This window comes from Taudactylus pleione, unplaced genomic scaffold, assembly GCF_031769625.1.
Source record: "Taudactylus pleione unplaced genomic scaffold, aTauple2 ptg000133l, whole genome shotgun sequence".
Taxonomy (NCBI): Eukaryota; Metazoa; Chordata; class Amphibia; order Anura; family Myobatrachidae; genus Taudactylus; species Taudactylus pleione.
In genome coordinates, this window is record NW_028284535.1 from 2,512,578 (window position 1) to 2,530,088 (window position 17,511).

At 50.2% G+C, this 17,511-nt stretch overlaps 1 protein-coding gene across 3 annotated transcripts in view; it reads left to right on the plus strand.

The window, feature by feature from the left end:
- Positions 1 to 17,511, plus strand: part of CAMK1 (calcium/calmodulin dependent protein kinase I) — a 153,371-nt gene that overhangs the window by 125,218 nt on the left and 10,642 nt on the right. For all 3 annotated transcript variants that reach the window (XM_088473269.1, XM_088473270.1, XM_088473271.1), the window contains 4 exons: positions 832 to 944; positions 3,272 to 3,350; positions 7,077 to 7,164; positions 14,834 to 14,969. In XM_088473269.1, coding sequence (XP_088329395.1) covers positions 832 to 944; positions 3,272 to 3,350; positions 7,077 to 7,164; positions 14,834 to 14,969 — 416 coding nt within the window. The remainder of the gene's footprint in view (positions 1 to 831; positions 945 to 3,271; positions 3,351 to 7,076; positions 7,165 to 14,833; positions 14,970 to 17,511) is intronic.

The following is a 17,511-nucleotide window of genomic DNA, read 5'->3' on the forward strand; positions in this document are numbered from 1 at the left end:
CCTGGTTCACCGTTGTACGCTGTTCCGATATTTACGGAGTTGAGCAATTATCGGCATGTGGCAGAGTAGCATTATGCATGCGTCAAGGTAAATTACCATAGTCGCTCGCAGCGACTATTTACTCTGTGTGACATTCGGGGGAGGTAACGGGAAGCGACAGCAAAGACTGCAGGCGTGTTGCGACCGTTTCGGCGGGGAGCGTCGCATCCTGCATCTGTGATCCTGTATGCAAGAAAAAATACTATGTCTTCTCAGTTTCCGTGCCGATTCTGTGCCACCATAGGGCTACTCGATAATATAAGGTTCTGTGATCGATGCTGCGTGTTAGTACACAGATGCTTGGATTTGCAAAGCCGCAGGAGGGCGTCGCGTCTAAATACAATCCTCGGCATCTGCCACATTTACCTATTTTCATACAGCAGCTGCGTTACGGGATCCCGGCTGCGTTGGTATTCGCGTGCCTCTCTGAGCCATACCCTTGGCTAAAGATTTATTCCTGAGAATGATTTCCTCACTTCAGGAAGGCTCCCACCATCTATGAACTGTAGACCGGTTCCCCTGGGTCCTGGCTTTAGATCCATCTACAAAAATCCATAGGTTTTATTTATTTTTTTATCTGTTTGTCTGGGATCCGAATTCAAGTCCAAGTTTTTATTCCATATCATTATAATTGGAAAAACAGTGTTAACATTTTCCATGTAGATGCTAGTCATTCCTGTCACCATTCTTCTTATAATAATAATAATGTGCTTATTCTGCATGGGGGGCAACTGTGAGATAAGTATGGCTCATGTAACGCCTGTTAATGTGCTGTAATTGTCCTTCCCGCAGGCTATGTGGTTACCCGCCATTCTATGACGAAAATGATGCCAAACTCTTTGAGCAGATCCTGAAAGCGGAATACGAGTTTGACTCCCCGTATTGGGACGACATTTCCGACTCCGGTACTACAATTATCCTTAACATTAGATAATAGCGTGACGTTATCAGCACCCTCGTCATGCAGGCTATCAGCTCTGTGCTCACCCAATCTATAATAAGTGCTGTCTGCTGAGAGCAATGTGAAGCTGTCGCGTGTGTCAGACCTGTTACGATGTTTCCAATTGGTCGATCTCTCTAGTGTCTCCTGTGGTCCTGGACCTGTGTTTAAATGTCGCATTTCTCTTGCATACAAAAGCAAAGCGGTCACTTAAGTCTATGATGATTTAGTCTTCTGCGTAATGACCCTTCTCTCTCTCCTTCCCCATTGCAGAGCGTTGTGCTTATACCTAACATTTGCAGCACTAAACGCAGGACCTTCTGGTAGAATAGTAGTGTGCTATATTGAGTTATTGCTGAGAGCTTTAGTTACTTGATGTTGACTATTATTTTCTATAACACACTACTGTGCATAATATTAGTGGGGTATCATTCTCTTTGAACCCACCACCTATAAAGCTCTTGCCCAAACTCCCCCCCCCCCCCCCCCACAACTGATTACCTGCTCCCACTCCCGCTTCCAGGACTTTGCCCGTACTGCTCCTTACCACTGGAACTCCCTATCAGACTATCTATCTCTCTACAAAGCTTCAAACGGGCTCTCAAGGCTCCCAGCCCTCATCCTAACCACTGCCCCAAGCTCCTTGCTCACTATTGCCCCTTTCCCATCTCCAAAATAACCCGGGTTATTGCCGTGTTGAGACGGCTCGACCCGGGTCGAGGTGCAGCCTAAAAGCACCACTTTGAAATAACCCGGGTAGAGCAACCCGGCATTTCAAACCGGGTTATAAGCAGTGTTAAACACGGGTCGGACTCGAGTCAATGTGCACTTAAAAGTGTCTGACCCGGGTTATTCAACCTGGGACTCAGGGAAAAGTGCTGATTGGCTGCTTTTTGTATGCCTTGATGATGAGTGAGCGCTCAGATTTTCAGCACCATGGCAAATTGGAGTCCTGATGAGGTGAAGGAGCTTCTGAGAATTAGGGGTGAGGCAGAGATTGCCAGACAGCTGACAGGAACTGTAAAGGATTCTGTTATATATAAAAATATAGCACAATTGCTGCAGTCCTCAGCCTTCCACAGGACTCAGAAGCAGGTAGTAAATACATTAAAATCACTTCAGAAAAACTACCTAAAAATTCATGACCACAATAAAAATAAAAGTGGGGCAGCCAGGCTTGAGTGGGAATTTTTTTACCTTTTTGTGCTGGTGTTTTCGGGCACACAGCTTTAACCACACCGTTAAGCCTTTCTTCCAGCCTTGCAGCCAGGGAAAGCAGCCAGACATGTGCCACCCAACCTGCCAGCCAAACTGTCCCCACCCCTCTCCTTTTGTTCCATTCTGACACCTCATCTTTCTCAGCCTAAAAGTCCATTTAAAATGACATCCATGGAGTTTTGCAAAAGGGCCAACCTGGGAATAACCCGGGTCGAAAGTGCAGTGAAAATAGACTAAACCGGGAATAATCCTGGTCGAAAGTGCAGTGTGAAAGGGTTTGACCCGGGTTCAATATCCCTGGTTGGACCCGGGTTTGGGATGTGAAAGGGGCATATCTCTCCCCTGTGAGTTACCCCTGTCTCTGTCCCTTCACTATAGATGGTAAGCTCTCACGAGCAGGGCCCTCTTCCCTCGTGTGCTTTACATTCCGTTATTTATATCATCTTTTCCTCCCCATTGCCTACAGCGGCACCAAACCTTTGGGTTCATCTGGCACTGCTTTTGTGGGTATAATAACTGCATGGGCAGCACAGACGATGTGTAATGGTTAGCATTACTGCCTCACAGCACTGAGGTCATGGGCTCGATACCCACTATGGCCCTAACTGTGTGGAGTTTGTATATTCTCCCTGTGCTTGCGTGGGTTTCCTCCGGGTATACTCCGGTTTTCTCCCACACTCCAAAAAATATACTGGTAGGTTAATTGGCTCCCCACAAAATTGACCGTAGTGTGTGAGTATGTGGTAGGGAATATAGATTGTAAGCTCCACTGGGGCAGGGACTGATGTGAATGGTAAGATATTCTCTGTAAAGCGCTGCAGAATATGTGTGCGCTATATAAATAACTGGTAATAAATAAATGTGCAGCAATGGTTATATAACTTGTATCCCTTGTCCTGCAATGTCTCGTACTGTAAGCCCTTTTTTGTATTTTGTTTTTTTCTCTCTCTCGCTGGGCTCATGTACTGTGTAAGGGCTGAGGACCCCGTGTGGCGCATATAGATAAAGCATAGTAATAATAATTACAGTGCATCATGTGGTTTACAATGTTATATTCTGATTTTAAACCCTTAGCAAAAGATTTCATTCAGCATTTGATGGAGAAGGATCCTAACAAACGAAACACATGTGACCAAGCCCTGCAGCATCCGTGGTAAGATTATTTACCTGCATTTAGGGGACGACAGGAGTCTACAAATTTCAGGGATCTGGTCGCCATCATTAAAGGAATTGTCCACCTAGACCAGTGTTGGCTAACCTTGACACTCCAGCTGTTATGGAACTACATAACCCAGCATGCACTGCTACAGTTTTGCTATTAGGGCATGCTAAAACTGTGGCAGGGCATGCTGGGATATATAGTTCCACAACAGCTGGAGTGTCAAGGTTAGCCAACACTGACCTAGACCGAATGTTTTTGGGTAAACTGCCTCCTCCCACCAGGACTGAATGATCCAGGCGATGGATCTCCCCCTTTTTATGCCCGTACAGAATAATTTTCCTGTCAATCCTGGCGGGAAAAGTTTGAATTTCTACACTGCTGACGCTTTTGCAACAAGGGCACAAAGGGAGGAGTGCAGGATCTAATTGGACAATGCAAAAGCGTTTGCAGCGGGAAACATGGGATGCAGTTATGTTCCCGGTGGTCGGGATGCCAGCGTTCAGAATCCCGGAGCCCGCATTCTGACCACTGACATCCTGACGGTAAGTATTGGGGTTAGGGGGAGGGTTAGGGGTTAGCGTTAGGCACTAGGGGGCGTGTTAGCGTTAGGTTGGGGAGGGGAGGGGAGGGTTAGGTTTAGGGGTAGAGTTAGGGTACTTAACGCTAGCTGTCGGCATTCTAACCCAGTCGGGATTCTGAGCGATGGGATCCTATACCCATCCCGGAAACATAAACCTTTGCCAGCAGTGGGAAGAGAGTGATGCTTTGCAGTCTAGTGTTGTTGCTCTTTGTGATTTGGGGGTCTATTTACTAAACAGTGTTAGGAGACAGAGTGAAAAGTGATAAGAGAAAGTGATAAGGTGCCGGCCAATCAGCTCCCAACTGTCATGTTTCAAACACAGCCTGTGAGATGGCAGTTGGGAGCTGATTGGCTGGCACCTTATCACTTTTCACTCTGTCTCCGAATACTGCTTAGTAAATAGATCCCTTGAACTCTTTGTCTTTGGCAAAACCACCCTCAAGTATTTTGGTTCTTTTCAGTTTTGGATACCTAAACAATTATTCAAACAACTAAAATCATGTAACTTGGACCTGCTTTTGTTCCTATATAATAGTATTCACATCAATAACATTAATTTCCAGTCAACTTTGACCACCTCACGAAAGAGGGATTTAAATACAATCCAAAACACGTGAGATCCGGTTTTTTACATCAGAGTTCCGAATTGCGAGAAAACCGAGATTTTGTTCTTCTTTGAATCCCAAACTGATTCTGAACTGGGACTCTGTTCGACTCAGAACCCCAAAGTTCGGGGGTGCACACTTTTCTCAAAAACCGAACCGCTCATATCTACTTTAAAACCAGTTAAAGACCTTAATGGTCGCCCCTTGAGTTCCTTCTAACAAGTATTGGATCTCTACAGAAAACTCCCCCAAAAAGTGGATAATAGAATAGTTTGCGGTGTTGCTCAGTAATGATACCGTGATCCGCATGCGTTTCCTCCTGCAGTGTCAGTGACGATTGCTGCATGTATAGGGGATTGCCAGGGACAGTGACTCCCAAGTATCATTTCTAAATGTAATTTAGTATATTTTAGGCATGCAGATTCACATTACAAAAAAATGATTTTATCTGCAAAACCCTAAGGGGTAAATTTACTAAAGTGAGAGTTTTTAGAAGTGGAGACGTTGCCCATAGCAACCAATCCGATTCTAGCTAGAAGGTGCTAGATAAATGTTAAGTAGAATCTGATTGGTTGCTATGGGCAACATCTCCACTTCTAAAAACTCTCACTTTAGTAAATATACCCCTAAGTCTCAAGTATCCCAGATATCAGATGGTAAATACCATACCTGTTACTATGTATAGCTTTGCATGTTATAGGTGACAGGCCTGATTATTCTGGTTAAAAAGCTGAGAATTTATGATATTTAGAATGAGAACATGTCACCTAGGGGGTAAATATACTGAAGTGAGTTTTAAAAGTGATGTTGCCCATAGCAACCAATCAGATTCCAACTATTATCTTCTAGAAGGTGCTAGTTAATTGTTAAGTAGAATCTGATTGGTTGCTATGGGCAACATCACTTTTAAAACTCACTTCTAAAAACTCTCACTTTAGTAAATTTACCCCCTAGAATCTGTACATCAGTCACCTCCGACCTACATACAGTCCTCTATATAGTCCATTGTAATCGTACACTTGCAGAATATACACAGCGAGAAGGCGTACAAAGAATTTGTCTGCAAGGCAGACTGTAGGTCCCTCACCTGTGGTCTATGCGGACACTGATTACACGGAGTCATCACACATGTTCCCGGCCAGCTGTAGGGCCCTCACCTGTGGTCTATGCGGACACTGATTACACGGAGTCATCACACATGTTCCCAGCCAGCTGTAGGGCCCTCACCTGTGGTCTATGCGGACACTGATTACACGGAGTCATCACACATGTTCCCGGCCAGCTGTAGGGCCCTCACCTGTGGCCTGTGTGGACACTGATTACACGGAGTCATCACACATGTTCCCAGCCAGCTGTGGGTCCCTCACCTGTGGCCTATGTGGACACCGATTACACGGAGTCATTACACATGTTCCCGGCCAGCTGTGGGTCCCTCACCTGTGGTCTATGCGGACACTGATTACACGGAGTCATCACACATGTTCCGGCCAGCTGTAGGGCCCTCACCTGTGGTCTCTGCGGACACTGATTACACGGAGTCATCACACATGTTCCCGGCCAGCTGTAGGTCCCTCACCTGTGGTCTATGCGGACACTGATTACACGGAGTCATCACACATGTTTCCGGCCAGCTGTGGGTCCCTCACCTGTGGTCTATGCGGACACTGATTACATGGAGTCATCACACATGTTCCCGGCCAGCTGTGGGTCCCTCACCTGTGGTCTATGCAGACACTGATTACATGGAGTCATCACACATGTTCCCGGCCAGCTGTGGGTCCCTCACCTGTGGTCTATGCGGACACTGATTACACGGAGTCATCACACATGTTCCCGGCCAGCTGTGGGTCCCTCACCTGTGGTCTATGCGGACACTGATTACACGGAGTCATCACACATGTTTCCGGCCAGCTGTAGGGCCCTCACCTGTGGTCTCTGCGGACACTGATTACACGGAGTCATCACACATGTTCCCGGCCAGCTGTAGGTCCCTCACCTGTGGTCTATGCGGACACTGATTACACGGAGTAATCACACATGTTTCCGGCCAGCTGTGGGTCCCTCACCTGTGGTCTATGCGGACACTGATTACACGGAGTCATCACACATGTTCCCGGCCAGCTGTGGGTCCCTCACCTGTGGTCTATGTGGACACTGATTACACGGAGTCATCACACATGTTTCCGGCCAGCTGTAGGGCCCTCACCTGTGGTCTGTGCGGACACTGATTACACAGAGTCATCACACATGTTCCACGGCCAGCTGTAGGGCCCTCACCTTTTGTATATGCAGACACTGATTACACAGAGTCATCACACATGTTCCCGGCCAGCTGTAGGGCCCTCACCTGTGGCCTATGTGGACACTGATTACACGGAGTCATCACACATGTAATGTGAATAAAAACGGGGAATGATTCCTCACCAGGGGAGGAAAGCAGATATTTCATACCGTTAGTATTGTAGTAATTGTGGTAACAGGATTGCTAGCGTGTAACCTGCTAATATTACGTTACTACTGTACCTTCCGCAGGATTGCCGGGGACACTGCCCTGGATAAGAATATCCATGAATCTGTCAGCGAGCAAATCAAAAAGAACTTTGCCAAAAGTCGCTGGAAGGTGAGTTCCCCTGTTCCACCCCCCCTATGTTCTGCACAGAGGAAAATGTATTTAAATAAAAACAAAAACAAGAGATATGGTAAGAACTTACCTTTGTTATCTCTGTTTCTACGAAGTCCATAGGGTCCACAGGGTTGACCTTGGGGTATAGCTGGATCTGGATCCACGGGCACCACGCAGTTAAAGCTTTGCTGCTCCCAGGATGCACTTGGGTCCGTCCTCCTCTATACCCCGCCCCGGCCACAGGCACCTCAGTTGGTAAGCAGCTAAGGCCGGAGGAGGAGACTAAACAGAGAGAAGGAAGACTGGAACACACAAGAAACCATACTCACAGAAATGGGAGACGGAAAACCGGTGACCAGCCACACAGCCCATTTGAAGCCAGGTGCGTCAGGGCGGGCGCCCTGTGGACCCTATGGACTTCGTAGAAACAGAGATAACAAAGGTAAGTTCTTACCATATCTCTTGTTTTCTACTTCAGGGTCCATAGGGGGTCCACAGGGTTGACCTTGGGGATGTCCCAAAGCAGTTCAACTAAGGGCGGGGACGCTCCTGTGCTGAAAGGAGTACCCGGCGCCCAAAGGATGCATCCTGAGAGGCGAAGGTGTCAAACGCATAAAACCTCAAAAACGTCTGAATTGAAGACCAATTAGCCGCCTTACACAGCTGAACAGCGGAGGCGCCACGTCTAGCAGCCCAAGAGGGACCCACAGAACGAGTGGAATGAGCCTTAACAGAGGCTGGCACAGGTAAACCCTCCTGCGCATAAGCCTCACAAATAACTGAACGAAGCCAACGGGCTATCGTTTGCTTGTTGGCAGGCCAACCCCTCTTGTGAAAACCAAAGAGGACAAACAAAGAATCCGACTTCCTAACCGAAGCAGTCCGGTCCACATAGATTCTAAGTGCCCGGACCACATCCAAGGAAGCCTCACCAGCCGAAAGATCAGGTGACTGAAAAGCTGGCACAACAAGTTCCTGATTAATGTGGAACTTTGAAACCACTTTGGGCAAAAACTCAGGACGCGTGCGGAGCACTGCCCTGTCCTGGTGAAAAATCAGAAAAGGAGGGCGACAGGAAAGCGCCCCCAATTCTGAAACCCTCCTGGCCGAAGCAATTGCCAGGAGAAAAATGGTCTTAAACGTCAGCCACTTGAGCTCCACCGACTCAAGCGGCTCAAAAGGAGGACCCTGCAAGACCCTCAGTACCACCGTCAAGTCCCACGGAGCCACCGGAGGCACGAAGGGAGGCTGGATCCTGAGAACACCTTGGAAAAAGGTGTAAACATCTGGCAGTGTAGCAATCCGTCGCTGAAACCACACGGACAAAGCAGACACATGAACCTTCAGAGAGGCCAGGCGTAAGCCGAGGTCCAAACCCGATTGAAGAAATTCCAAGATTCTGGAAACCCGGAACACCTGCGGATCATAGTTTCTGGATTCACACCACTGAAAATAAGTGCGCCACACCCTGTGGTAAATCCGCGCGGAGGCAGGCTTGCGTGCCCTAAGCATGGTACCAATCACTGAACTGGAGAAACCCCTAGACCTCAAGACGGCTGTCTCAAGAGCCACGCCGTCAAAGACAGCCGACCCAGATCCGGGTAAAGGCAGGGCCCCTGAGACAACAGGTCCCGACGCTGAGGAAGAAGGTACGGAGCGTCGATGGAGAGGCACCTCAGATCGGAGTACCAAGGACGTCTGGGCCACGCCGGAGCCACCAGCACGAGCGTGCCGCCGTCCTGCTTGAATTTCCGCAGAACCCGAGGAAGTAAGGATATCGGAGGAAACAGATACGCCAGGTGAAACGTCCATTTTACCGACAGAGCGTCTACCAGACAGGCGCCTGCGTCTCTTGTCCTTGACCCGTAAACGGGCAACTTGTGATTGTGACGGGAGGCCATCAAGTCCAGCTCCGGCAGCCCCCACCTGTCCACGAGTAGCTGAAACACCTCTGGGTGAAGCGACCATTCCCCGGGATGCACATCGTGACGGCTGAGGAAGTCCGCCTCCCAATTGAGGACTCCGGGAATGAAGACTGCCGAGATCGCTGGAACGTGACACTCCGCCCAAGCAAGAATGCGAGACACCTCCGACATTGCTGCCCGACTGCGAGTTCCCCCTTGGTGGTTGATGTACGCCACCGTGGTGGCGTTGTCGGACTGCACCTGAACCGCCCTTCCGTGAAGAGCGGGGCCGGACGACTGCAGGGCCCTGTACACAGCCCGCAGTTCCAGGATGTTGATGGGGAGAAGTGCTTCTTCCGCGGACCAACGACCCTGAAGCGATAATGAGCCGGTCACTGCCCCCCAACCCCGAAGACTGGCATCCGTCGTGAGCAGGACCCAGTCCGGGATCCAAAAGGGGCGCCCCTCGACCAGATGCACCGTCTGAAGCCACCAAGCCAAAGACTGCCGAACCTCCGCGGACAACACCAGCATCTGAGAGCGGATCCGGTGAGGTAACCCGTTCCATTCCGATAGAATCAGCCCCTGCAGGGGCCGGGAATGGAACTGGGCAAATTCCACCATGTCGAATGTCGACACCATGGACCCCAGAACTCTCATAGCTGAATGGACCGACAGGCGGCAACTGCTCAGGCAACTGTGTATCCGCAGCTGCAGGGAGGAGACCTTCTCTGGAGTCAGGAAAATCCGCTGCTGACGAGAATCCAGCAGGGCTCCCAAATGAACCATCCGCTGTGATGGAATCAGGGAGGACTTCTTCCAGTTTATCAACCACCCGTGTGCTTGAAGACAAGCAATGGTCAGGTGGAGATGTCGAAGAAGCACCTCCGGGGAGCTCGCCAGCAGCAGAAGATCGTCCAGGTACGGCAACAGACGTAGACCCTGACCCCGAAGGTGGGCAGCCATAACCGCCATCACCTTGGTGAACACCCTCGGAGCCGTGGAAAGGCCAAAAGGCAACGCCCGAAATTGGTAGTGATGGTTCAGGATAGCAAACCTCAGATACCGCTGATGTGCCGGTGCTATGGGCACATGGAGATAGGCGTCCTGGATATCGAGGGAGACCATATAATCCCCGGGTTCCATCGCCAGAATGATGGAACGTAACGTTTCCATCCTGAACCTGGGAACTCTGAGGTATCTGTTCAGAGACTTCAAATTCAGGATAGGGCGATGAGAACCATTGGGTTTCTGTACCAGAAACAGAGTAGAATAGTACCCCGTCCCGCGCTGAGACTGCGGAACGGGAACAATGACCCCTGCTTGTAGCAAGGATTCTATAGCTACCTGAATCTGACCAGCTTTGGTCTTGTCCAGAGAAGGACTCGTACAAAAAAACTGGTGGGGCGGCCTGAACCGAAAAGACAGGGCGTACCCCTGAGAGACTACTTCTCGAACCCAGGCATCCGTGGTGGTATTGTGCCAACACTGGGCGAATTGGAGAAGTCGGCCTCCCACTCTGGGGTCCCCCAGAGAGAGGCCCGTCCCATCAGGCAGCAGGCTTATCCTCCTGCTTGGAAGAAGGGCGCCGAGCACTCCATGCCTGCTTCTTGGGCTTGGGTGCGGCCTTGGTCGCCGAATGTCTCGGGAAGGACTGGCCCTTGGCCTTACCCTGAACCCGAAAGGACCGAAAGGCAGAGCTCCTCACTTTAGCCGGCGCAGAGGCCGAAGGGAGAAAAGCCGACTTGGACTTAGCCAAAGTATCCACTATTCTGTCCAAATCCGGACCAAATAGTAAATCACCATTAAAAGGCAAGGCCTCCAGACCCTTTTTTGAATCTGCATCAGCCCTCCAGGACCTCAGCCACAGGGAGCGCCGAGCAGATACCGCTGCAGCCGACACCCTAGAAGTGAGCAGGCTGGCATCCAAAGACGCTTCCCCAATATAGGAAGCTGCATCCCGCATCTGTCCCACTAACGCTCTCTGGATATCCGGAGCCTCATCAGGAAAGGTATCCTCCAAGGCATTGGCCCATGCCTCAATGGCTTTAGCCACCCAGGAGATAGCCATGGACGGGCGAGCCACCGCCCCGGAAAGAGAATAAATGGACTTTAAACAAGTCTCCACCTTCCTGTCCGTGGGATCCTTCAAAGAGGAGATAGACGGCAATGGCAACGTCGCGCTTTTGATCAAGCGGGTAACGTGGGAATCCACCGCCGGCGGAGTTTCCCATTTCCTGCAATGAGCTTCAGGAAAAGGATAGTTCGCCGCCAACCTCTTCTGTGGATGGAACCTCTTACTAGGTAATTGCCAGGCCGCCGCCATATGATCCGATAATTGATCAGACAGGGGGAACACAGTTGAGGTCACCTTGGCCTTTTTAAAATTAGGAAACTTCGACCTAGGAGCCGGCGCATCATCCTCAACATGTAGGATAGCCCGCACCGCCCTAACTAAGGCTGGAACATTAATAGAGGACTTAGCTTCCACCTCCTGCCCCATGACATCAGAGTCAGAGTCCTCATGGATTTCTCCATCATCTGAGGACACTTCCGAGTCCGACAACTGCGCAGCTAGTGAACTCACAACCGGACGTTTAGACACCCTTGGTGGCACATCACCTTGCAACATAGACTGAAACGCCGAGGATGAAGCCGCCAGACTCTGTACGGAGCTGGATAGAACATCCACCCAAGGCGGAGGAGCCGTCGGAGCAACACTCTGCAAAGGCACTACAGACTGACACGTCCCTGGGGAAGACTGCACATACACAGGCAGTCCCGAGTAAGGACCCACAGTCTGGGCCCCGGGGGAAGACCGCAACATTTGTGGAACCCTCGGGGAATGGGGGATGGTGGGCTGCGGTAACGCCCTAGAAGGGACCGCTGATGGGACCGATAACCGGTCCGCAATAGACGCCAGCACCTGTGAAAACATCGCCCAAGGAGGGTCCTGTGATACAGGGGGGTTGGAGGGGCCCGGTACCAGCTGGCACCGCCCGCACAGACCATCCTGAGATAAGTCCTCCCCATCAACTCCAGCAGCACAGCGTCTGCAGGAAAATAGCACAGGAGCCACAGAGCGCTCAGTCTCCTCATCCGACATGATACCGTAAATACACAAGAAATAGGTATCACCAGAGGAATTACGGTTTTAACACCCGCGCACTCACCAGTATGCGAAACAACAGCCCAGATATGGTACTGTGTAGCACACAACAGTATGTGACTGACCCCACAAATACGTGTTTTATATATGTGAGGGTCTCAGAAAAACGCCCTTCCCCCACACACCTGCCGGGCCGTAGGAGAAGGAAAGGGATAGTTATAAGCTGACAGTAAGGAGAATAAGTCACAGACAGGCAGCACTAGCAATAGTCACATACAATGCAGAAAAGTTAGTACTCACTGCACCTTCCGCTACAATCAACCGCCCAGATTCAGTGTCTGGGAGGGCTATAGCGCTGTGTACACTGTCCTTTAGCAGGGGAGAGGTACACAGGGGGACCGGTCCACTTGATACCGCCTGGGAGTCTGCGATGTGCCAGTAAAGATGGCCGCCGGAGACCTCAGAGGAGGAGTGGCCGAGAGATAAGAGCAGCTCAGCGACGCCAGACTCCTAGTTGAAAGGCGCGCTGAGCTGAGGGGAGGAGCCGCTAGACAGGGAAGGCTGCCTCCCCTGGCTAGCAATTAACCCCCGGGTTGCCGGTCCCGCTACCAGCCTGATACCCTGGTGGTCTAGCGGACACGCGGGGTATTCCTCAATTGAGGGGGAGCCCGCCGCCGCCGCTAGCGCCTCCGGTCTGTCCCCAGAGACCGGAGGCTCCTGACTGCATTGAAGTATCCGCGGGCCGCCGCACGCGGCGACCCGCGGCTTACCTGATCCCCGTCGCGTCCGGCAGCAGTCAAGGGAGTCCCCAGAGCCCGGCTAGTACAGGCTCTGGGGTCCCGCCGCGATCCCCAGAGCTGTACTGGCGTCGCGGCGCCAGCGGGGAGAAGGAGCGGCAGCGTGGACGTCCTAAAGGACAGTCTGATGCTGCCGCTCTAAAAGTGTAAAAAAAGAAGAAAAAAATAAAAAATTTCTCTTTTAAAATAAAGCTTAGGGGCTGCTCCTGCAGCCCCACTGCGACAGGGTGACCCGACTCCGGCCGGGCACCAACTAAAACTGAGGTGCCTGTGGCCGGGGCGGGGTATAGAGGAGGACGGACCCAAGTGCATCCTGGGAGCAGCAAAGCTTTAACTGCGTGGTGCCCGTGGATCCAGATCCAGCTATACCCCAAGGTCAACCCTGTGGACCCCCTATGGACCCTGAAGTAGAAACTACCTGTAACAGCTATCAATGTTTGCAGTGTAATTGTGCCGCGATCCATTGCAGTTACCTAGCTAACCAGTAGGGGGTGCTCTGCCTCTGCAGACATTCTCATTTCTCTCCTGGCACAAGTTGACCCTCTGACACATTTATCATCAGTTCTTGATTTATTAGTTTGTCTTGGAGAATAACCCAACAGACGTTAACACTTTTTGGACCCATAAATCTTTTGATTTAACTATTTTTTTTTTCAGCCTAATAAGCCACATCAGGGTAAAATAACAAAACACTGTTTTGGTTATAAAAGATATAAATAAAATCGGAGTCCTTGGATAAACTATTCTGCATTTTTATTTATTTTTTTAATTGGAAAAAGCAGAAAATTGTTTCTCATAAACGTGTTCGTCTGTAGATGTTCGTCTGCCTTATGTGTACAATTAATAAGCATAGTCTCAGTTTTGAAGTAAGTGGCTACACATTGCTGTGGGCCCAATCAGATCATTGAAATGGTCATAGCTTCACAATGTATTTTTATAAGATTAGTGTGCTGAGTTAGTGAGGGCAGGGCAGTGATGGGATGTGAGGAGGGGAATAGAGGGAGCAGGAAGCCACAGATTGAGAGTTATATAGTGGGAGGAGCAGGGTCCCCCCAGCAGCACAGAGTATATCAGGAGATGAGTGATGTATCAGTGAGAACAGGGCTGCATGTGACAGGACAGTGATACGATGTGAGGAGGGGAATGGAGGCAGCAGGAAGCCACAGCCTGAGAGTTATATAGTGGAAGGAGCAGGGTACCCGGCAGCACAGAGTATATCAGGAGATGAGTGATGTGTTAGTGAGAACAGGGCTCCATGTGACATGATGTGAGGAGGGGAATGGAGGCAGCAGGAAGCCACAGCCTGAGAGTTATATAGTGGCTGGAGCAGGGTACCCGGCAGCACAGAGTATGTCTGGAGCTGACTGATGTGTTAGTGAGGACAGGGCTCCATGTGACAGTGACATAATGTGAGGAGGGGAATGGAGGCAGCAGGAAGCCACAGCCTGAGAGTTACATAGTGGAAGGAGCAGGGTACCCGGCAGCACAGAGTATGTCTGGAGCTGACTGATGTGTTAGTGAGAACAGGGCTCCATGTGACAGTGACATGATGTGAGGAGGGGAATGGAGGCAGCAGGAAGCCACAGTCTGAGCGTTATATAGTGGGCGGAGCAGGGTCCCCCAGCAGCACAGAGTAGGGATGTAAGGCTGCTGTCGCACTGATGAATGGGGACTGTGACAATCAGTGCACCTTAATGGAAAGCAAAACTCTCAACTTCCTTTCCTTTCTTGGATTGTGTAAGGTAAACCATGTATTGCGTATTCATTTACTTTCCTTCCCTGACTTTATTACACAGCTGTACTGTAAATGGACTGTATAGTTTCTATTCGACCTCTGACCTCTCCTTTCTATACAGCAAGCATTTAATGCCACCGCCGTGGTACGCCATATGCGCAGACTGCAACTAGGGACCAGCCAAGAGGGGCCCCCTGGGCAGACCACTCCCACCAGCCCGTGCCATGGTAACCTATTGGTGCCTGGAGACAACCATGGTGAGTGAATTGGTGATGGTGAAATGATACAGTTAATGTGGAATATGCTAATTAGAACACATACAATGTAATCCTATTTACTGGAGGAAGGGGGGTACACGTGCGCTCCTATGTGTGTATGTGTGTGTGGGGGGTTGGGGGAAGAACAGGGGGGGGAAGGGGGGGACTTGGGAGAGCGGAATATGGGGGGGTATGTTGTGTCAGGGGGTGGCGTGTGTCGGTGTGTGCCTGCAGTGTAGGTGGTGTGTGGTGTACAATGAAAAGCCAGACAATGGAAATAGAATCCAACCTGTTTAATGGTGAGACACAATGCTCCCTAGGTGGTTCCGTGAGTGGGATTGGGGATGGGTGGCGGGCTCCGTAGTTTCCTGGTCAGGGAGTTGGTGGGCCCTTTTAGGGGGCTCCTTGCCGTCCTTGAAAAAGGCTTAAGGCCGAAACGTGTTGGAGACAACACCCCCCCGCACAGATTACTGCACCACCCCACCTTGGTGCTCATCATCAACCTCACGGCAAGGTGGTACAGAACTATTAACGCGGACCACCGCATCATCCCCACCCTTGAAGCAGCGACGGGCGTCCGTCCAGGTACACCCTGCGGGCTCGCTGGGTGCCAGCAACCACTGGACCCACACCGGATCACACAACAACTGTGCACCAACCAGGGACGGCACACTTACCGGTAGGTAATTGACGATCAGTGCGGGACGCCGCTACTGTCACTGTACGGGACTTTTCTGTCAACATTACAAATCCTGGTCCACTAAGACTGAGACCATAGGTCCAGCATAGGGGACGTGCAGAAGTAAGGGCCGCACGGCAAGGAGCCCCCTAAAAGGGCCCACCAACTCCCTGACCAGGAAACTACGGAGCCCGCCACCCATCCCCAATCCCACTCACGGAACCACCTAGGGAGCATTGTGTCTCACCATTAAACAGGTTGGATTCTATTTCCATTGTCTGGCTTTTCATTGTACACCACACACCACCTACACTGCAGGCACACACCGACACACGCCACCCCCTGACACAACATACCCCCCCATATTTTGCTCTCCCAAGTCCCCCCCTTCCCCCCCCCCTGTTCTTCCCCCAACCCCCCCCACTCACTCCTCATTTCCCCCCCACACACACACATACACACATAGGAGCGCACGTGTACCCCCCTTCCTCCAGCTTAAATCCGACAGGACCCGGTACTCCTGTTCCACGTGCAGCACCACCATACCCCATTCTTTGCCCCAGTCTACCCGCAACCCCCTCCCCCTACCCTCCCACACACATCCAATAAACTCACCCACTAGGACCTGGAGCGCGGACCACTCTGCTCATTACACAATAATCCTATTTACTGTCACTTCATCCGATGTAGTATCATTCTGTATTGGCTGTGCTCTATCCATATATGTAACGTACAAGGGGGGATCCCAGGGTACGTTATCATCAATCAGTGCTCTGGTCCTAAAGAACATGCCTATGATACAGGATGGGTTTCTGCTGTTCCCTAATGTTTCATTAACCAGGGATGACACTAAGTAACCACAGGACTGGCTAATGTCCTATAAGGACTGGCTAATGTCCTATATCCAGATGTCTACTGGCTAATGTCCTACATCCAGATGTCTACTGGCTAATGTCCTACATCCAGATATCTACTGGCTAATGTCCTACATCCAGATGTCTACTGGCTAATGTTCTACATCCAGATATCTACTGGCTAATGTTCTACATCCAGATATCTACTGGCTAATGTCCTACATCCAGATGTCTACTGGCTAATGTTCTACATCCAGATATCTACTGGCTAATGTCCTACATCCAGATGTCTACTGGCTAATGTTCTACATCCAGATATCTACTGGCTAATGTCCTACATCCAGATGTCTACTGGCTAATGTTCTACAGCTTTATCAGCCAACGGTGGGAATCCTGTAAGAACTTATATGTGGAGTCTGAGTTGCTGTAAAACTTCCAGATGCTCAGGAAGGACGGGGCCATAAGAGACTAATTATAGATTTGCAAGATGCTTTGCAGAATATATTTATATGGATTTTCCAAGAGGTTGGGACCAGGCGATGTTCTGCCATTTAGAAACGTATTATCTGCATTTTACCAGTAATAGTTTGACAAAAATGTTGGAATCTCTAAACTTGTAAACAAGAATCCGCCTCATACTAATATAATGACGCGTCTCACGCTATGCTTGGCGCGATACACCGCGGCAGCAATATAGCTGGGCATATCTGTATTCTATCATCTGCTCCTAACTCCCCACAAAGGCTCCTAACACTTGGTTGCTGCTGCCCTGCTGCTTATTTGAATGTTCTAATCGCAAATGCAACATTATTAGTACATCTTGTCCTTGTCCAGCATTGTGTACTGTAAGTCGCTGTTTTCTTGTTCACTCATTTATGTACTTTGTAAGGTGCCCCGGAACCCTTGTGGCACTATAGTAATAAAGGATAATGATAAATGATTCACATGGGAGACAATATGGTAATTTATATTCGCATAAAATGAAAGTCGTATGTACTAGAGGTGGATT